At 37.4% G+C, this 23,283-nt stretch overlaps 1 protein-coding gene and 1 pseudogene across 2 annotated transcripts in view; one reads left to right on the forward strand and one right to left on the reverse strand.

Annotated features, from left to right (window-relative positions):
* Nucleotides 1-10,217, forward strand: part of LOC132375345 (AN1-type zinc finger protein 6-like) — a 33,215-nt pseudogene extending 22,998 nt beyond the window's left edge.
* CNTN3 (contactin 3) overlaps nucleotides 10,084-23,283 on the reverse strand; it is a 328,834-nt gene continuing 315,634 nt past the window's right edge. For both annotated transcript variants that reach the window (XM_059940197.1, XM_059940199.1), the window contains 3 exons: nucleotides 14,142-14,254; nucleotides 13,347-13,515; nucleotides 10,084-11,605 (listed from right to left, as the gene is read on the reverse strand). In XM_059940197.1, coding sequence (XP_059796180.1) covers nucleotides 11,505-11,605; nucleotides 13,347-13,515; nucleotides 14,142-14,254 — 383 coding nt within the window. In that variant the 3' untranslated portion in view covers nucleotides 10,084-11,504. The remainder of the gene's footprint in view (nucleotides 11,606-13,346; nucleotides 13,516-14,141; nucleotides 14,255-23,283) is intronic.

Here is a 23,283-nt window from a genome sequence, read left to right on the forward strand (position 1 = left end):
GGTGAGTATGGAGATCTACTCGTCTTGCAGCCACCCAAGACAAGCTTCTATGGAGATCTACTCGTCTTGCAGCCACCCAAGACAAGCCTTCTTCTAAGTAAGCTCTCTTGCTTATTAAACCTGCCACCTAGCAATCTGGAAGGGTCTGCCTTTTTCTTTGGTCTCTCCTGCCCTCTGCTTACTGGGGGTCAGGAGCGGGGGCTGTTTCCTTTTACACCCAGGAAGTTCCTGAGGAGGTTATGAAGCAACAACCTGTCTTGCATATTTTTACTTGCAGATTTCTTTTTAAGTACTGCACACTAACCCACAGCATCTATTTATCATATCGTATTTTTCTCCTTCTGTGGACATTTAAATTGTTAACATTTTTTTCCCTTTCACAGACAACAGTGAATATCCTTCTTATACTACTAAGAAAGCATTTTGATGTAAATCTCACAATTTATAAATTCTTAAGGCCACAAGGCTGTGCTTTAATCAGATCCATTCTTTCATAGATCTTAATCATGATGTCTGATTTTACTTTACACATTGTCTTATTAAGAAATGTTTTTGTCCTGCCTCAGATATTTTTTACTCATTTGTACTTTAGAACATTGGATACCAAATCTGATGGTTCATTTTAATCAGCTCATTAGACAAAAGTCCGTGGATTCCTTGCCTTATCCTGAGAGACTCTGATTCAAGACAGCTGGGCAGGAACCCACTTCTGATACTTTGGTTTGAAAACCTCTAATACAGAAAGAAGACCTGAAAACAAACTCCTCCTGCTTCTACGAAGCTTTACTTAAAGATAATTCTCAGGATAAGTTATTTCCATGCATACTCCATGCTCTGCCACGGCAGCAGTATCTAGATAGTAACCTCTGATGTCCTAATACAGAAAACTGTAGGACTTGCTGGTATTCCTAAACACCAAGATCATCTATAAATCACAAACAGCTGTGCACAGGGTCTATCTCAGCCTAGGAAACACAGGATTTTCAAGGAAGAGCCAAGAAAAGAATCTGTAGTAGATGCTGATAGGAAGGCACTCAAAGGTTTTCTATCTCAAGTTTAGTGGCTGAAAAGCTTCCTGGGATTTTTCTGCTGTTGGAAAAGTGACTACTCTTTTATTAAGTGACAAGTGATCTCACATTTGTCCAAGAAAAAAAAAAATATCCAGATCAATATGTTTAATTAAGGTACTTTTCGCCTTAAAAATCACAACGTCATGATTAAACTCTGTTTTCATGTTAGAGTCTTACTCAAATTCTCAAAAACATGTCATAAATAAGAATGAGCCTGAAGGTATTCCAGGATATCATGCATGTTTTACGCATAAAAATGTGAAGGTATCTAAGAGTCAAGTTTTTCCTTTAACTGTATAGAAAGGCTTTAAAACAACTAGAACACTCAGATGGGAATATGCTATCTGAGAAGAGGGAGAAAACAATATTTTTGATGCAATTTTTTTCTCTTAAAAATACCATTTAGTTTCAAGGAAAATAATTGAAATCGAACACTTAAGGATGCAGGAACCTAACATTCTTTACATATGACCAATTTGGGAAATTGTTCTGAACCAGTAAAGAAGGCTACTTTTCCTCTTTGATCTCCCTTTTAAGCCCAAGAAAAAACGGTGGGCGTCTCCTTTCAATATGGCATTTTCTGTGTCAGTTTTCACCTCGAGCAATAAGCAAGTCTACACATGGGGTCAATGAAAACGATAAACAGAATGAAATTTCAAGTATTAGGAAAAATTAGCGCTAACCTTCTCATTCCTGCAATATGTGAGATGGGAGAAAAGTTGAAACTGGTTCTAAGTTCGGAGCGTTGAGGGCTTCCTTCCTCACGTAAAGCGATAACCCCATTCTGTGTATTATTTCATTTATTTATCACACACTAGAGGCAGGCATACCCCACCTCCGTTTTATGGGTGAGGAAAGGGATTTAGAGCGCTCAGGCACTTTGCTCAAAAGCCCCAAGCAAGGGAGAGACAGATTCAGGCATTACAGGCTATCTGATTCCAAAGCACACCATCGCCATCTTTCCCCAAATCCTCCTCTACCATCCCTTCTAAAATACAATTTAAGTGTACCTACCAAGCCTGAATGCTCCGCTCACAGCTTTCATCATTTCTTTCCACCAGCTTGTTGCTTAGACCTGGAAGCTCTTCCCCCAGGCAAGCCACCGTCCGCTGCAAGTCCCTTCCAGTTGCCTAGGAGCATTCCGCGTCCCCACTTCTCTCCTGAGCAGCTGGGGCTCATCTACTTTCACAACACCTGTAGCCACTAGCTGCCTTTTCAACAACACAGGCTGTCAGCAGAAAGCTCTCCACAGAACTTAAGTCTCTGGCTAGAAGTATGGGTACGTGCCGTTTTGAAGAAAACTCTCTTTGAAGGTACTGAACGACCTTTCAGTGAAAGGTGAATGTCCCTGAACATAAGTGAAATGTTTTCAATTAGCATTACATTGGAAAATAAACCTAGCGCTTTACTCTCCCCCTTGCCTTTTCTTTAAACTGAAATCTTGGCCTGGATTTATCGTTTTCTCTCTCTTTGAGATCATTTCATTACTACATAATGAATCTCCCGAGCTATGGCAGGAGGCAACTAGAATTCCCCCCCCCCCCCATTCTGCATTCCTTAGCATCTGCTCTTAATAGAAGCGGGAAAACTCAAGGAGAGAATGGCTTTCTTTCCTACAGAAAGAGCCTAGTCAGGTGTTGCAAATTTAGACAAATGTGCTTAATTTCTCAAGTAAGAAAGCTTTTTTTTTCATATGGTAGCAGTAGCCAAAGAAATCTCCTTTGGCACTTCCAGGGCCAGCAGGACTTTGTCACTCACGGGCAGTGGTCCTGGCAGATGAAGGTAACCCACTATAGGTAAGAACACTAAACTAAGTACTGTTCTCAAAATGCGGCTTCTGGACACTCTTCCCATGATTTCCCTTTTTCTTTTTTTTTTTTCTTCTTTATTGGAGTATAATTGCTTTACAGTGTTGTGTTAGTTTCTGCTGTATAACAAAGATAATCAACTATACATATACATATATCCCCATATCTCCTCCCTCTTACGTCTCCCTCCCACCTTCCCTATCCCACCCCTCTAGGTGGTCACAAAGCACCGAGCTGATCTCCCTGTGCTATGCGGCTGCTTCCCACTAGCCATCTATTTTACATCTGGTAGTATATATGTGTCCATGCCACTCTCTCACTTCATCCCAGCTTACCTTCCCCCTCCCCGTGTCCTCAAGTCCATTCTCTACATCTGCGTCTTTATTCCTGTCCTGCCCCTAGGTTCTTCGGAACCTTTTTTTTTTTTTTTTTTTTGAGTCCATATATATGTGTTAGCATACGGTATTTGTTTTTCTCTTTCTGACTTACTTCACTCTGTATGACAGTCCCATGATTTCCTTCTCCTCAACACATTTCCCTCTCCCAAGGCTCTCGAAAAAAACTCTCAGCCCGGGCTTCCCTGGTGGCGCAGTGGTTGAGAATCTGCCTGCCAATGCAGGGGACACGGGTTCGAGCCCTGGTCTGGGAAGATCCCACATGCCGCGGAGCAACTAGGCCCGTGAGCCACAACTACTGAGCCTGCGCGTCTGGAGACTGTGCTCCGCAACAAGAGAGGCCGCGACAGTGAGAGGCCCGTGCACCGCGATGAAGAGTGGCCCCCGCTTGCCGCAACTAGAGAAAGCCCTCACACAGAAACGAAGACGCAACACAGACATAAATAAATAAATAAATAAATAAAAATTAAAAAAAAAAAAAAGAATCACTCTAACATACGGCAGTGTTCATTTAAAAAAAACCAAAACTCTCAGCCCCTCATGTTCTTCAGTCTAACATCTAGAACCTTCTCTGCAGCCAAACGAGCTCTGCCAGGCCAAGGGACCCTGTTTTCACTTAATTACCATAATTCATGAGGAACAAGTATGAGGTCATGAATAGGCCTTATTGATTAATGCAGAAGCAGTAAAGCTTTTAGTCTGAGATTTAACATCTTTCTGAATAACATCCTCTGAATAGTATTACTGGCTTTGATTGTGGCAACATTTTGAGCTCTCTGCCATTTGGATCTTGTTTTGAGAGAATAAGGGTTGCAACCAGCAGAGGCTGAGTGCCTGACATGTGCCCAGTATTTTGCTAAAAGCTCTATAAACATTACCTTAGTTCTCACAGCTACTTGAGCATATATTCTACAATATCCTTCTCATCCTCAAATTACTCTGTAGTCCTTTCCTTTGCTTTATAACTTACATGTAACCTCCTGGAGACGAGACGTCCTGTCCCAAGACCAGTATCTGAAACTCTGGATGAATTAATGAACTACCATTTGAGGTTTAATACTGTCATCCTGTGTATTTTACAAGTAACTCTTGAAGAATAATTGAGCATTTAAAACCCAATAATCAGGTCAGCGCCAGGAGCCGGCCAATCCCGGAGCTCTCCCCCGCGGTCGCGGCACAGGCCGAACAACCAAACGGAAAAGTTTAATAAACAGCAGGCGGAGGGGCTGGCGGCAGCGGCCGGGCCCAAGCGAGCAGGAGTTCGGTGGCCTCACCTGTCCTCATTCACCGGCGGCGACCGGCGGCGGCAGGCAGCGCGTCAGGCGGAGAGAGCCGCCGCCAGCCCAAGCAACAGCAGCAAAGACAACCTGACATAGGGAAGTGGGGACTGCTATACAGAGGACTACAAAGCATCCTCAGTGCAGTAGGAACCCTAATCCAAAGTCCCTATACTTTTATCGGAGTGCGCAACAGAGGAACGTAGCTCAAGAAACTAATCACAGCCAAGTGCCTATACTTTGTTCCACTGGCAGCGGATTTTATGGAAACCCTCGTACAAATGGCATGTGTTCAATACGTTATAAAGAACATCTTCAGAGACAGAATAGTAGTAATGGTAGAATAAGCCCACCTGCACCTTCTGTCAGTAGTCTGAGTCTTTACCAGTTCAGGGCACAGATGGCAGTGTCCAGAAGCTCAGTTGGCATTAGACTCTACCTCTTCATCTATGCTTCCAAGCCCTGTATCAAATCAGTCACTCTTATCAGAATCTGTAGCATCTTCCCAAGTGGACAGCACATCTGTGAACAAAGCAATACCTGAAGCAGAAGACCTGTGAGCTTCAGGATCAGAAACCGCACAGCAGACATCTGAAGAGCGAAGCAAGCCTCCTGAAAAACCAAAACAAAAAAAGAATCACTGTTTCGTGTGCAGGAAGAAAGTGGGACTTACTGGGTTTGAATGCTGGTGTGGAAATGTTTACTGTGGTGTACACCGTTACTCAGATGTACACAAGTGCTCTTACAATTACAAAGCTGATGCTGCTGAGAAAATTAGAAAAGAAAATCCAGTAGTTGTTGGTGAAAAGATCCAGAAGATTTGCACTCCTGCTGGAATACAAAATCCTTTGACCATCTGCAAACTAAAAATGGACTTCAGGTTTTTTTTCCTAGTCATTGGGAATGTAGAGCAATGTATCTTGTATAGACCTTTTAATCATGCATGTCATCAGGAGAACAGATTTTTGTTTCTGTTTTGAAAATGACTCTGAACATTTATTTACATTGCAGTTTCTGTGGCTGAAAAGACTTAAGTAAACTTTACAAGTATTATCCTTTTAAGATCATTTTAATTTTAGTTGAGTGCAGAGGGCTTTTATAACAAATGTGGAGAAATTTTGGAGGGCTGTGATTTTTCCAGTATTAAACATGCATGCGTTAATCTTGCAGTTTATTTTCTCATTGTGTATGTATATATAGCTTTTCTCTGCAGCACGACTTCTCTTCTCACTGTGTATGTATATATAGCTTTTCTCTGCAGCACTATCCCTCTTCTCATTGTGTATGTATATGTAGCTTTTCTCTGCAGCACGATTTCTCTTTTGATAATGCCCTTTAGGGTATAACTAGTTATCAGTAACTGAATGTATCTTAATCATTATGGCCGCTTCTGTTTTTCATTAACAAAGGTTATACCTATGTTAGCATATAGTTTCTTTGCACCCACTATTTATGTCTGAATCATTTGTCACAGGAGAGTGTGTGCTGATGAGATTCTAAGTTTGTGTGTTTTTAACTTTTTTTGAGCTAGGGAAGGAAAAGCTGTATGCATTTCATTGCTGACTGCAGCTTTCTTTCAGATTACGTTCATTGGTCTGTGTGTATACAATATGAAGAATGATCTGAAGTAACTGTGCTGTATTTATGTTTATCCACCATTCTTTGATTAAATAAAAAGGAAAACCATAATGTTCCCTTGTAAAAACAAAACAAAAAACCCCAATAATCATATTATTATTATTAACTTATTAGACTTTCTGACTGAGTACCCATTAGCCAAACTATGATAAAAAGCTTTCTATGATTAGATCATGTCCTCTTACCATGACAATCCTCCAAGGCAGGTCCTTCCTTCCATTGGTGTCTTTTTAGAGATAAGCATTGTGTCTTAGAAAGATTAGCCTGCTTGTCCAAGATCACACAGTTATTTAGGGACATGGCTAGGGTTCCAACCCAGATCTATGACTGGGAACAAATGCTCTTAACCACTATGCTATACTGTTTCATCCCAATTTGGTCATCTTTCCCAACACAGATTATCTACTGCTTATCATTATTTCAAACACATTTTAAAATACCTCTTAGTCTCCTAATCATCATATCTTAATATCTTCAGGGGTCGCACAGGAGGAAAAATTAAGCAAGCAAAAAAGGGGAGGGTTAAGACAAAACGGTGATTAATTCCCTGATTTCACTCAACAATTAGGTACTGAGCAGATAAATATGAGCTACACACAATGAGTGTACTTACTGTGCCACGGTTTATGATTCCAATGAGCATTTCCATATGTGATCTTGAAATTTAGTCTTGGAAGGGCAGCCATTCTTGTCTGGATGCTTTGGAAAGGCCAATATACCAATCACACTGGATGGACCCTTCACTTCCTCATTAGCCAGTCTCGATAGACATTTTACATTAGCATTGTCATTTATATTAGTCTGTCCCATTTTACTGTCCGATGGTAAAATAATTCTCATTTGCTGTTCTTATCATTTGTCTCTGTTTTTTTCTGAGTTTTCCCAGGTAACATCCAATTATGCAGGATCTAATTCTTTCTCTTCCCCACAGTATTAATGACCAAGGTAGAATCATCAGGCTATAAGATAATTTCAGCAGGCAGAATAAGAGTAAAGAATAAGAATGAATGCTGACAAATAACAGAAGCACCCTTTCTTACAACTTTCTGATTCAGGGCATTTATTCTGCGTGCAAGTTCAAGAGGTAATTATCACCTACACGTAAAGCAAGACATGTTAAATTAGGGCACAGGGTTCAAATAAAAATAACAGCAGAAACACCTAACCATTTAAATCAATCATAGTCCTCTCTGTTTACATATTTTCTTTCAAAAGAATGGTACAACTTACTAATTGCTAAATTTGTAATTGCTGCTGTGGTGATTTTACCTCCAATATTTACTGAAGTGATTCCAAATGATAATGAGTATCAGCACAATTTTCATTTTTAAAAAGGGTAAAATACTTCAGAAAAAAATGAACCCAATTAAGATTAACTTTAAATTTAAAAATAGATGGAGTTATAAGAACATGAAACGACAGGGGTGATTTTCATTGAAAAATAAGAACTTGTAACATTCTAATCACTTTTCTTTATTTAATTGAATTATACTGTTAGGTTTTCATTGAAAATGGTAATATTAATGAAAATCAACAAACCATCTTCAATTTTTTAAAAAAAAATGTGTGAAGAAAATTAAACATAAAACCTAAAAATTATTTTTAAAAAACAAATATTTTTATAATTTTTACTTAAAGAATACTTACGCTTGGTCAATTTTAGCTTGGATAGCCTTCCATGTAAGAATTAGAGAATATCAAAATTTACGATAGCCAAAAGAAGTCTTCCCAGGTGTTCAGTTCTCCAATTTGAATTATGATCAATAATAGAGGGCAGAACAAATTATACTACAAATTGACATTAGAGATGCTTATTCAAAATCTCTAAATCTAATGGATCTGATTTTGAAAGGGATTAAAAACCTCTTCATGCCTCAGACTCAGGGGTTACAGCCAGATTACCTGGGTTAGACTCCCGTTTTACTATGCCCTTGCTAGAATGACCTAGTACAATGTCCTTAATCTTCCTGACCCTTAGTTTCCTCATCTGTATAATAGGCTTGATAATAGTACCTAACTAAGAAGACTGTTGTAAACATGAATTTAGCAAAGGTACAGTGCTTAACTCAGAGCCTGGCACATGGAGAGTGAAGATACGTAGTTTAATAGGATCAGTATTACATTACTATGAAAAATTAATCTGATACTAGAATCACTTTACCCTCTCTTCTAGGAACTCCTGGAATCATATACCTTTCTTCTCAGTGGAATGAGATTAAAGGAGAGCTCTAAACGTATACAACAAAGCCACCTACGAACGATGTCTTCTGTCTTCCAGTGTCATATAGGTACCTATTGATGGGAAGAAGAATGCTAAGAGCATGGTTCTAAGCACTCACACATCACCTTGCTTCCTAACTCCCAGCCCTCTGAGTGGGTAGCACCAATAACCTCCATTTTCATAAAAGAGGAAACTTCAGCACAGAGGAGTTTAGTAGTCACTGAAGATCTGACAACTCTATGAGGATAATACCACGATAGTCCCATTCTGCAGACAGGGAAATGGAGGCTTAGCAAAGTTATAGAACTAGTACAAAATCACAGGGCCACTAACTGGTGAGGATGCAATTCAGATCAAGGCAGTATGACTCACTGCTGACCTGACTGTGCCGTGTCAAACAGCCCTGGCTTCGGGGGAGAGGACATCAGGGCTGGTTCTGGTGGTATAATCTGTTTCTGCATATTCCCCAGCTCTTTGCCCTTTATTAGGGTACACTAATGCACCTAGTACAACTAGACTTAAATTTACAGTCACCCACACACACATACCCGTGCGCACACACACACACACGAACACACACACACATGAACACACACACACACGAACACACACCTTCATACCGTGGTACAACCCCTACACATACTTTTCTCAATTCTCCTACTTCTAAATATATCTTTGAATTTTCATGTAAGAAAATGATTATTATTTTAGCTCTAATTTTCCTTACATCAACAATAACTTTTAACACTCTTTACTAATGGAAAACTAATCTTTTTCTAGTATACATTTTCAAACATTTAGAATATATCATACCGCAAGGATTGTTTAGAAGCAAGTCTCTAACACAGATACCAAGGAGAAAGTCAATGAAAGAGTTGATAAGTTGATATTAATCTTAAGAAGATATTTGTCAGAAAAGTGGGAGTAGCCACATTAACTGAAGAAGAAGTCAGAAGAAACTAGATACCATAATTCTAGAAAGTGAATTTTCTGCTTCTCTTTCCTCCCGTCTCCCCAGAGCTGAAATCCCTTTAATAGAGAGGGCATTGTCTCAAACTGCTGATTTTACTCAGTCATTAGGGTATAAAAAAATAGAAGATTAAAAGATGGAAAGACTAAAAGTAGGCTGAAGAATATAAGAAATGATAGCATCAGCATAACTATTATGGTGTGCACCTATTTCCCCCTTAAAATGTTCTTTCTGACCATACCACAATTAATCATCCATGGGCATTTAATTTTTATAAATTTTATTAGAATAATAAAAAATAATACATACAGATAACCATAGGATACACACACAGGAATTTAAAGGTAAATTTTATACTTTTCAATATGAAACAAAGTACATATCTCATGGAGATATATTTCTAGAAACACCATGAAACAATAGAGTAATTGCCTTGAAAATGAAAAGTATAGGAACATATTATAGGAATTACCAAATAATAAAAAGGTACAACTCCATTACATGTAGCATAAAATACAGGTATTGGAGAAAGTGTTTCTCCACTTTTTGACCCGAAATAACAATGGTCATATGAAATCTACTCATCATTCAGAATTTTTCTAGATATATACAGTATATACAGACCTTGAAGAGAAAAGTTATAAATATTTTTCTTCTTTGTGTATAATGACTTTATCTTAAATGTGATCTCTAAATGTAAAGTAACACTCTATGGTAATATCAGAATTTTGCTAATATGTATTCTCTTTTGATATCTGTTGGTTTCAAATTCAGATATCTTTGCAAAGAACAAGTTCCTGCAAAATGTGAAATGGACAGGAAAGAGGTAAAAAATTGATTTTGCAATGTGTAACACTCAATCTGCTGATTTTCATATATTTTTTACATACTGCTATGAAGTCATGTCTTTGACAATCTTTTGAACACCATGTATTGAGAGGCTGAGTCATACATATCAAAGTCAGCGGCATGGCCATGGTTCTATTACAAATTTAGCTCAGGAACTAAAAAGCCTGCCAGACTCACTCTCATAAACGGTTGGATTTCATTAAAAACCATCTCCACCATCCAAAAAAGAGAGGGTCCCTTGATGGAATCGGAGATTGGAAATGAATGATCACGTAAATTTTGTTTTATATTTGGGTTAAGATTCAGGTTGTTCCTTATTTTCTCCACCATGTTTTAATAAAACCTGAAAGCTTGTTCTTAGGTGTGAAGGAAACAATCTCTTTTTACTTTATTTCACTTTTTAAACCTTTTGAGAGAGGACAAAATGTGATCATTTCAGTTTTATAATATCATGGAATGAAAAAGAAAGCATTACCTAGAATGGAGCGCAAACTTAAAAAATGTGGCTGGCTGGTCCTCAGGACTTCAATATGATTAAATAAATTCATACTAATATTTTGCACAGGCCTAGTGCATTAGGGCTAACAAAGCATGGGGGAGAGGCAGAAAAGATGGGCATTATTATCTCCACATTTTAAGGGTGAGTGCTTGAGAAGTAGAGAGAGCAGTGATTTGTAAAGAATCTCACAACCACGCAGCAGTATACCCAGACGAAACAGCACTCTTCCAAAGTCTACTGTAGCATCTCCAACATTCTTTTGAATTACATGCACCCTCTGCCCAACGGGGTAATTTTTAAAATGTATCTTTCACCCTTGAGTATTTCAAATGAGCATTTCCAAATAACACTAATTATGTCTTCCAAACAGTGCTGTTACAATGGGAGCAAAGCATTTGGAGTAAATGAGTTTTTCTACATTAAAAAAAAAACAAAACCAAACCCACAAAAGTATGTGTCTGCATGTGGGTGTGTATACATGGAAGCATGTGAGTCTTTATCCACAGGCAGTGCTTAAAATCATAAGAATGTCTCTATCAAAAATCGGATGTATGTAATATGTAAATTCCTTTGGTGTATCAAGTAAATATTAAGGCATTTCAGATTCCCCTAAAAGGATTTACTGGGTTTTTTTTTATTATTATATTCATATTTTACCTATGTAGAAAGTTAAAAATACAGAGTTGGAAAAAAACATGCATAATCACTGCATTTCGTGAAAGCACTTTTTTTGCAACCAATGAACTTTCCAATAAATAATAAAAAAAAAAGTGACTATCACCACAGGGTGTTTACAATAAAGAACAGTGCTGTAGAGATATAACTTGACACAGGGTGGGCATTGGAGATGGCTGATGTACAACCTCTTGCATCCATATCTGTCAAAGATGATAAACAGCTCATTAATAAGGACTGTATCAATTTAAGTAACTAACTTACTACCACAAGTTAACATTAGCCTTCATGTTATTTAACAATGTAGCATATATTATTTGCCAAGAGTATCTATAAACACTCTTATATACTTAAGTTTTCTTAAAGGATTCTGGGCTTTGTTCATCTAGTATTATTTAACTTTAATTGAAAGTGGAAAAACAACTTAATCATTTTGAAAACAATTATACTCCATTACAGACAATTTTGAGATAATTCAGTGGTTTAATTAAAGCAAGCTTCATTGGAGAAGGGTTAGGAAATATGTTTGTTTCTCTTCTGTACATTTTTTGATAAGTTATTATGCATAATATAAAATATCATCTTAAAAAAGCAATCAATAAAAGCTCCATTTTCCTATAGTTGGCCTTTGTCTGCACCAATCTATGCAAACTCAACAAGAAGGCAGATGTCAGAGGGAAAGGCTACTCTTGACTCAGCATCCCTCAAATGCTAATAAAATCTACCTGTTCCTGCAAAAGCACAGAACCTATTCCTTTTAACAGTTCCACTTGGGCCATATGGTAATTTTACCTCTGAACCTTGATCTATCTTAGGAACAAGATAGCAGGTCTTAATTAAAAACCTAAATAATAATAATAATAAGCTTAAATTAATTTCTGGTTTTGCTCTATTGAAGCACATACAGTTTTAAAAAAGTCTGTAGTCCTAAATGGTTTTTACATATTTTTATGTTGCAGAACTCAGTTCTGAGATAAATATTTCCCATTTTCTTCATTTAGTTACTTGTTTGTTTTGGTCTAAGTATTGCAGTCTTTATGATTTCATGAAGAGATAAAATTCCTCCAACTTTCCACATCTCCCTTTCTCTTTACTTGCTAAGGATGTCCCTCATTTTGTTTTCCAAGATTACAAATAAGGGTTTTAATCTTGAATGCCCAAGATTATAGATTAGGCCAACCTCAATGAAAAGAAACACGGAGCAAAGTAATTTAGGTTACTAAGAACCGCAGAATAGCATGGCTTCTGCAGTACTTAAATTGAGGCCACAAAACTCCACCCTTGAGATTTAAAAGATAAAATTTCTTCTAACACTGTCACTGGTAAAATACGTATGAAAAGTCTGTTTCCCTGAACTCTAAAAATACAATTTCTATAATACAATAGGCTTCATTTGGATTTTGAAAAGACGAGCAAGTATGAAACTCCACTGAAATCAGAAACTAAGAATTTTTTTTTTAAAGCGTCTTTTGGTTTGGCCAAGTGGGTTCTGACCTTAATTTAACAATGCTAAATTTTCTACTTGGTAAAGAACTGATAAGATTCATCTATAATTTCTCAGAGGCAAACAACTAGAAGATTAAAGATCTTAAAAACACTCTGTGGGTTCAACATTGCCCTTGAGAAATGCTTAAGGAATTCTGTTTTATGGCAATCCAAAGGCAAATGTATGCATAGCTCAGAATGAGAAAAAAATAAATTAATAAAATTTGTTAAATATTTCTCAATGTCTTTTCTGTTATTCTGTTCTTATCATTCTTATTTTGCACCACTAGTGAGGAATTCCTCCTGCCCTCATCTCTCATATTCCAAGACCTTCTCAGCATTCAGATGAAAGAAATGGTAGGAAAAAAAGGAGTGGAGAGGGAGGCACTGATTGACTCTCTCTTGGGGGCTCATAACTGATGCCGCGAATTAAGGAGATGTTGACTTCAACCAACTTACTGGTTATTCTTGGAATCCTGATCTGTTCGCTACTGGTCCCATCCCCGCCATCCGTTGTGGCCTTAACTTCAATAATGTAGTCCTCTTTAATGGGCAGCAAAAGTTCAGCTGAAGTTTTGTTTGTGTTTAGCACTTGCACATTATTTTGACTGCTAGTCCTATAGAAAACCTAAAATGCATGAACAAACACATTGATTTTTTTATAGTGCCCTCTTTTATTTTTTTCATAAACTTATTACTCTGATGTTACTTCATTTATATTGTTTGTTTTCCATACCCACTAAAATACAGGCTGCATTCATAGCTCTGTCACCTTAGACTAGGGATCAGCACATGGTAGAAATATCAGGTGCTCAAAATGAAGGAGGTGGGGAAGAAAAAACTTCTTCTATGAAAAGTTCAGCTGGTTGGGTATTTGTGAGGATGGAGAGATGGGGGCAAGGTCCTATTGTATAGATCTTGAACAGGAGACCAAAGAATCAGAGCCAATGCTATTAGTTGTTTTTTAAGTAGTATACGGGTGAGCATCAGAAATAGGAAACTAACATAATTAACAACTTATCAACATTTGGGCTAAAACTCCCACGTGAGCAGAAATATGTCACTTAAATTTATATTTAAGAAATCAGATGTTTTAGAAAAATACCCTTTTCATAAACAGCTTGACATCTGTATGTCAAAAGTAGTTTATAAAGATCACACCATCCACATTTAGAAAAACTGTTCAAATCTAGCTTCCTTTGAAAAGTACTGCCAGAAGTAGGAAAAGAAAGCATTGCAAATGATACAACTTACTTTATATCCTGTTACTTCTGATTCATTCTCCATGGCTTTCACTTGCTCCCAATTAAGTAACACTTTCGTGTCTGTAGCATTCCAAACAACATTTCCTGGTGGCTGACTGGGGGCTTGAAATGCAAAATGAGAAATTAAAATAGATTTGAGCATGGAGTGATATTTTACATAGAACAGATAAATGACAGTCACAGGAGGCAGCCAAAGGAGAGCAGAATCTCTTTGGTAACACATAGTGTATAGGAAGAATCAGAGAAAATAACAGCGTAGCTAAATTTCCTTTTACAAAGGCATTTCCATAACATTGTGAGACAATTTGTTTTATCATGTTCATCATACACTTTAGGGCATTTCTCACTTGTTGCCGTGGTCTCCTGGAAAACTTGTTGATAGTGGAGATAAAGAAATTCTTCTATCCACCACTAGAGGGAAGCTTGTGATGGGCCAGGAAAGGCAGGCAGTGTGTGTCCCGTTTGACACATCCAGAGGCTAAGAGAAACTGCCAACTGAGCAGATTAAACTTGCAGGAAATGAAGTGTGGATGATTTTTAAGCCAGCCATGTATGATGAGATGAGCAAAATGGGAGGCAATCAAAAATAAGGATTACTTAGATTTATTCCCAAGAAGTAATAGCTATACACATGAAAAACTGCAGCACAGAGTCTGTTATTTTACCTTCGTTTTCCAAGTTTAAATCAATTTTTGAGAAAAATAAGGCAAAACAATGAAACGTTAATGAGAGCTCCATTAGATAATTAATGAAACTCTCTGAGGTTTAAAAACTTGGATTCATAATTCAGCTCCCTCTCATGAACACTAGATGCCGGGGGAAGGCGGTTTGATAGCATTTGTCAAGAGCAACATAGCACACTGAAAATTCTGTTTCTTGTCAATCACAAAACAACAAACATAAAATTATCCGTTTGGCAACCACATCACAATTGCCCAAAACAGTGTTGAAATATGTTGCACTTGTGGATTTAGCCATAGAATGTGATTTGGTTAACTGAATTTGTCATGGGAAAATGATATAAAAGATTGGCTATGCTGAGAAATTTCTCAACATCACTGACTCATGCCATGAGGGAGAGAGGGCTGGACTTACAGATGGGAAGAGGGCTCAGGTACATTCATGTGACCAATGACGCCAAACAAGATTGTATTCCCTGCAGATTTTTTGGCTTACTGTCTGCTCTTTAACACAGTTCTACATTGCCTTTAAAATTTGTGATCTGGTATTAACCATGAGTTTAGGTCAGCTCAGAGCACTCTTAAGCTGCAGTGCTTAGATAACAGAACATATATATGGCAGTTACTTAGGGTTGAAATACTAATGACTGTGTTTTGCAGGGCTCCATCCAAATGCTATGAATGCTCGATTGTTAGAACAGTTTCCCAAAGTCTGTGATTTCCTGTGGCCTGGCGGCACCATAAAAGGGCAGGTTCCATTTGAGGCAGCTCAGATAACATGCTTCAGCATGGTGTGTCCTGCCAAGAGATGTGTGCTCGTAGATTATAGAAAACTTGAAGTGATTTTGGTTGAATCACTTATTCCAACACCAGTCTTGCAAAAAAATTAACTGCAAGTTTAAAACCTGGGCTTATTTTGTGTGAGTCCCAAGACAGATGAGAGTTCAGCCTGAATTGAATATTTTTTGAATGGACAAAAAGAAAAAAAAAAAAAAAACAGGAAATGGGAACGGGGAGAAAAATAAAAGCTTTGTTCTGGGTCTGATTACTCTTATTTTCCATATCGGTGTTTCCAAGCATCAGATAGTCACGCCCCGTTTTCATCATTTTTGTTATTTTTAAAAAAATGAACTTGACTTAAACATCAACTTTAGCCTTGTCCTAAACACTAATATTCACACAGTCATGAGCCTTGGTTTGCTAGTTACATTCTTATGGTACTCTATATAATAAATGAAGCATTATTAAATTTTCAAAAATATTTGTGGACTATTCTGAAATCATTTTGTATCACTACTGGTAAGAATAACATCTTCTGGGCTTCCCTGGTGGCACAGCGGTTGAGAATCTGCCTGCCAGTGCAGGGGACACGGGTTCGAGCCCTGGTCTGGGAAGATCCCACATGCCGCGGAGCAACTAGGCCCGTGAGCCACAACTAGTGAGCCTGCGCGACTGGAGCCTGTGCTCCGCAACAAGAGAGGCCGCAATAGTGAGAGGCCCGCGCACCGCGATGAAGAGTGGCCCCCACTAGCCGCAACTAGAGAAAACCCTCGCACAGAAACGAAGACCCAACACAGCCATAAATAAATAAATAAATAAATAAATAAATGACTATTAATATTAAAAAAAAAAAGAATAACATCTTCTGGAAAATCCTAGATCAGATAAACTTTCCTTCCAAATTTAAAATCCTATTATTGTTAGCAACTAATGCCTATTAAAACCTATAATATGTTAGGCAAGGTAGAATGTGGTTTTATATAATTTACTTAATCCTCATTACACTGCATTATAATAAAGCCCGTTTTGCTACATGGGTAATCTGGACCCAGAAAGTTTAAAAAGAAGATTGTACATTCATGTTTATAGCAGCATCATTCACAGCAGACAAAAGGTTTAATCAACCCAAGTGTCCATCAACAGGTGAATAATCAAAATGTGGTATAGCCATACAAAGGAATACTATTCAGCCTTAAATAGGAAGGAAATTCTGACACATGCAACAACCTGGATGAACCTTGAGGAAATTATGCAAAGTGAAATAAACCAGTCACAAAAAAGACAAATTCTGTAGGATGCCACATATATAAGGTAGCCAGAGTAGTCAATCCATAGAGACAGAACGTAGAATGGTGGGTGCCAGGGGTTGGGGAGGGGACAATGGGAGATGCTGTTTCATGGGTACAGAGTTTCAGTTTTGTAAGGTGAAAAGAGTTCTGGAGATTGGCTGCAAAATAACCAAGCCCAACACTAAGGAACTGTACATTTAAAAGTAGGTAGGATGGAAATTTTAGGTCATGCGTATTTTTATCACAATTAAAAATTAAAAGCAAAGAACTTGCTAAGATGCACAGCTGGTAAGAGGTATCATGTGGATTCAAACCAGTTCTGGTTAATTCCAAAGTCTATGCTTCCCCTATTACGTTGTGGTAACTATCTGTGACTTTATTTAACTCTTGAATCATTGACAAATGATTTGTCAATGATGTAAAAATGAATATTAAACATGTTCATCTCAAAATATACTCAATTTTCACTTTCCTAGGACTGCTTTTCCTGACTTCTCAGACTAAATGTACAATGGGGCCTCTTTTCTTATGCCAGGTTCCCTTTCTTCATCATCTTCAACAAAGGTACATTTTACATTTAGTTGTGGTTTTATGTTTATTATCCAATTTTCCTACTAACTCGTAAATTCCTTGCAGAGAAAATGTCCTACATGGTCTCTGACATCGATAGGCCCATATACTAGTTTTTATTCACTAGCCTAATGTCTTGTTAAAGGTAGATATCAAATTAGATTTTGTATGTAACTGACTGCTATTTTAATGCAAGAAACACAACCCAAGGATTCAGAAAACACTTTTCTAGTGTTATCAAAAAATAAGTTTGATCTACTCCCTATGTGTCCCTAAGGAATGATTCATGCAGTGACAAAGTAATGCTGAATGGAGAAAGATTCAGAACAAGTATCAGTAGCAATTCACCATGGTGTCAGCGGGGTAACATTTGGCTGGTCACAGTTCTCAAATGTGGCACATCAGAATTTAGAATGAATTTTCTAGCTCCATGGTTTTGAAAGTCCTCCAAGACACATCCCAGTAAATGCATACATTTCACAAAGACAAAACTGGGACATTAACACTGACCATCAGCTTGAGAGCTTGAATATGGCTGATCATATTGAGGCTAAGACGATAAGGAACAAAACACAAAGAACAGAATAAGAAAGACAGCAAAACAACTAGTGTATTCATTCAATACTTAAATGATTTATTTACTAAATATTTATGTTTTAAGGGTTCAGGGAAAAATGCATATAGGGGTGACAATATCTCGAGTAGATTTTGAAAGATGAATGTGAGTTTCACATGTAGAGGTTGGGGGGTGGTATCCCAGGCAGAGGGATGACACACGCCAAGGCACAGAGGCAGGAACTAGCATAGTGCCGTAGGGAGCTCACTTCTGATGGGTTACGGGTAGGGATGATGGGAAGGAACTGCAAAGGCAGTTGCAGAGACAGGTAGAAGCCATATGCTAAAGAGTCTAGAAGGCCAAAGGAACTAGAAAAGGAATTTTCTGGGGCAGGCAATTGGCAGGGCACTGAAGAAGGATCAGATCTGTGATGCCATCAGGTCTGTGCTTTCATAGATCTTTGTGGGGACAGACGGAGAAGAAGGAGAATCTTGGTGGGAGCTCTGTAGGGAGTACACTGCAGCACTTTGTGTGAAAGATAATAAAGCTCCATATGCAAGTGATGACAGCAGAGTTGGAGGGATGGAACAGACCTGGAATTTGTGAACAGGTCATGATGATGGAGGTCATACGGGTGGTGGTAATAAGAAGGAAGGCTAATTCCAGCTCGGCAGCCCGGGTGAATGACACACACCTTGGGGAACAATGTTTCTATCTGGAATTCCTTTTCAGTCACTACGTACTTAATAAGCATTTTGCATGTGTCAGGGATTCTCCTGAGTACAGTGAGCACAGAGATAAGGATGTTCTCTGACTTCTAACGATGGACCACATTAGTGGTTCCCAGAGACCAGTACTTGTACAAATACGATGGTTTTAGGTGGATAACATTTTTAATTGTAAATATTTACATATTTTCATGTTAGGGGAAAAAAAAACCTATCGTATGCAAGTCTTGATTCATAGATATAATTCTTTTGGATGAGGCCAATATTGGTACATCAGTGGTAATCTACTTTACACACAATACATAGATTAAAATTAGGTTCTAAATAATGACACAGAAAATAGGGCGTTACAGAAACATAAATAACTCAGATGCTTTCAGTAGCACACAGATGTCTGGTAAACACCCCAAAAAACACAGTCATAATTCAAACTGACTCTGAACTAAGGATATATTTACAGTAAATAATTCATCTTAAACTAAGTGATCAAGAACAGAATATCACTCTATTAATAACAGTCATCAACACTCTGGTTAGCTCATTGCAAAACTTATTTCTAGGTACACATTTTTGGCAAATCAATTATGTTTATTTTTGCTGTTCATTGTAGTTTTAAGTTATAAACTTTTCTCTAAGCAACTGCTTTGCTTTCATTGTTATAGGAAGAAAATTAAAACTACTATCTTGTAAGGAGAGAGTATGAGTCGTGTTCTGTTTATAGCAATGATACAAAGCCTTTTAAAATAAATATATTTAAGTATTAAAGTAAATACATTAGGGAAATAATAATCCAGGTTGTTGAGTATGTGGCTAAAATCTTGCAAGGATCATTCAGTGACTGGAGATTGCAAAACACTGGGCAAATTATGAATAAAGTAAAGTTTGATTATTGTATGATCCAAACTTCCCTTTAGTATCTTCATCCCTACTTTTGGTTTCCATCCTTACCAACCTTTAGTTACCTCGTATTAAGCCTTAAATGCCCTTCTTTTCTATCTTACTAATGTCAAAGTTCAAATATTAATTCCTTCCGTCCACAAACTCTCTATAAAAATGATTTACCCTTGTGCACCAACAAACAGCAAGCTTGTACCACCACAGACAAGATCTACCTAATATACTTAAGGCTTAATATACTAGAAGCAATGTGGCCACTTACAACTCACCTGTATTGATTTTAGTCCCTTAACCTAGCAGAAGCCACAGAGTCTCAACTGCAAAAGAAGGAAAACAGCTGGTAGAGCTGTTGCTGGATTAAAAAACACAAGATAGTGAAACGTTTATAACTGTAAAGCTTCACATCAGAGGTTGCAACCTGAAATTTCAGCTAGATCCAGCTTGCACATATTTTTTGTCTCACCCAAATACTGTATTTTAATTTTGTTTAGTTACCAACATTTAAAACTTGGGAGCTTTCATTTAAGATCCAGATTTCTGGTTTCTTGTGCAAAAGTAGATGGTCAGGAACACTGATGGATAGAAAGGATGGGATGGAGCAAGAAGAGACTGCCCCACATGCCCACCACTGCTCATTTAAACCTGCCTGGCCACTGAAGGCACCTGACTTTATTATTCCTCTTTTTAAATAAAGAGTCATTTGGGGTAGTTTTTACATATTTTGAGGATATTTTATTGACATATTTATATAAGTAATCTATATGGATGGAATAAATTACCTTGTTATTTATGTAAAGGCTTGAGGTTGTAGATGCTGAAGGAAGGGATATGAAGGAGGAAGGTGCAGGCAGTAAAGGCAGATGAAAGAGCAACTCGGGGACCCCTAGGGATCTCTCAGGAACTGTGATTTATTCTTAGATCCTCTGGAAACATTTTTAAATGATCCTTATCATTGGCTGGTAGGATTGACTGTTATTATTGTTTAAAAATACTTTGGGGTAGATTATTTGGGGTGTATTATTATTTAGTCTTTGCAAGTCTTCTGTCCTTCATCCTCCATGGAAAGATTATGCTTCCCTGCCTCACTCTCATTGACATTTAGCTCGGCCATGGGACTTGTGGTCCCATGCCTTTAGGAAGACATACTTCCCCTTCTCACTGGCATCTCACAGACATCAGGTTTTGTTATATGGCTTGTTTCAGCCAGTGGAATGTAAGCAAAAGTGAAATGACAGCTTTAAAAGCAATTGAAGAGCACGGTTCACCATTTTCTCTTTGCCATGAGACCAGCATGGCCCAGAGAGCGGCTGCTTCTTCAGTCAGGGTCCTGCAGTGAAGATGCAATTGATCAGATCTGAATCGCACCTGTGATGGACATGTAGTATGAATGAGAAAGAAACACTTGTAGTTTAAAACCTCTAGGTTTGGGAGTTTTGGATACTCTACCCATACTAGCCCAATCTGACTAATACAGCTATTAAACAGTAGCCTAAGCTTCAATGCAACACAATGAATTTTTGTAAAGGCATTGAGTCACATACTGAAGTGGAAATGGGCAGGAGAGAGTTGACAGCATATCTTTTAGGACTTCCAGTTTCACTTTTCATGTTCTATGACATTGGAAGCCTAACCCAGAAGGCTGGCTGAGTTCCACACCTTATGAGAATTAACTTGATATATGGTCTACATTTTGAAATTTTTTGTAAATCATATCTCAACTTTCATATCCTGTAGATTTTTCCTCTGTCAACTCAACTTCTACTGTGTTGACAGTACACTAAAATAGAAAAAAATGATAAAAACTAATTTAATTCTAGTAGAAAAGTGGCATATCACTATATTTATAGCACAACACTAATTGACAGGCTGTAACATTATTTCAATAATTTCAAATGGTATGTGACAAGAATAATAGTATGTCGAAGGCTTTTATTATTGTTATCATTCTTTTAGCACCTATCCTGACATCCTCCGTGTATTTGATTATCAGACTTCTCAACAACAGCCCTATAGCTTTTACTAAATCTACAGCCACGTGACTGCAAATAGGTGATTACTGCAAGGGTGTTGACTGGATGAAGCTGGGAATATAAGACATGTCTACCAATAGGAAAATGGCTAAATTGTGGTGCATTATCACAATGGAATATTATACATACACTAACATATTTATGAAAATTATTAATGACCTGGGGAAAATTCTGATACCAGGTAACTAAATATATGGCATAACCTCCACTGTCTAAGAGAAACATTTTATAGAACGTAAGTCTGGAAAGAAAGATCAACAATACTAGCAATGGTCTTTCTGAGGGATAGGATTATGGGTGATTATTTTCTTCTATTTTCCCCTAATTTTCAGCAGTGAATACATTTTCCTTTACATATAAAAGGTAGAGGTTGTTAAAATAAAGAATATTACTGTCCAGAATTTTCAGTAGTGATATCTTCACAGTGCTGATAGTGAAGTTGGCATTGACTTTCAACATATGGAATTTTAAGAAAATATATTTGCTGTGACTTAATTATGTAAAACTCAACAGATTTCTTGACTACCTGATGGTAATGAGCTGACTTACATGATAAGTGGTAGCTTGAAGGTACACTTTCCACTTGGACTTCACTTGACTTAAACATCAGCATTTGTCATGAAACGGCTTAAATATTTGACACTGTGCAGAAAACAAGTCACCAAAAGCCACTCTTTCCCAAATAATGAGATATATTTGTCTTGACATCATTGAAATTATTATAAATTAATTTATCATAAGAGATTGACTCAATTTTTTAAAAAAAGACAAAAACACGTGCTTCTTAACTCATCTAAAACTCAGAAAAGACTTTACTTGGGGTTTAATCTAGAATGTCAGGGAAGAAAGCCTTTCTTCATTTTAAATGAATGGGAATTCCCGTGACCAAAATCTCTCCTTCTTCGGATAGTAACAACATGAAAATTTGTAACCTATAATCAGAACATTTACAAGCTTCTAGAGAATTCATGGGCAAGGTGGACAGATTTTCAAAAAAATACCAAAGCTCCTACAAACTAAAGTTCATAAGATTTATACAATTGGCCAAAGTATTTGTTTCTATACTAGCTGAAACTTCCTAATTGGATTCTGATTAAATTCAATATTATATTACTATCTTGCTTCAGATCTTACAAGATCAGAGATCACTTTCTTGAAGTCCACAGACAGGAAAAGAAAACCCTTCTAAATCTGAAGAATGTGCATTATTAGTAAACAGTGTATTCTAATGTTGTATGTATGTGATTTGTGGCATATCATACACAAACATGAGTGGGTGACATATATCGGTGGTATGTGACACACAGAAAAGCCAACAAATAACATTTAGTCACCTAGGGAGGAATTAATTCCCTTTTAGTCTTCCCATTAGTTTCAAGAGAAAGCTGGATTTGGGGGCTACTAGCTCTTTCATATCCCTTCAGTGCTAACATCACAAACAAAGAGGAAGCAGGTTCAGTTGTCTGAATAGGCAAGACCACGTTGCTAATATTTAAAATGGAGAACAGCTTATTTTTTCATTATATTTACTATTATTGGCATTGTTAATTGTTTAATTATTACTTTGTTAACATCTACTTATGGCAATGATACTGTTTTTC

Source organism: Balaenoptera ricei, chromosome 11 (assembly GCF_028023285.1).
Source record: "Balaenoptera ricei isolate mBalRic1 chromosome 11, mBalRic1.hap2, whole genome shotgun sequence".
NCBI lineage: Eukaryota > Metazoa > Chordata > Mammalia > Artiodactyla > Balaenopteridae > Balaenoptera > Balaenoptera ricei.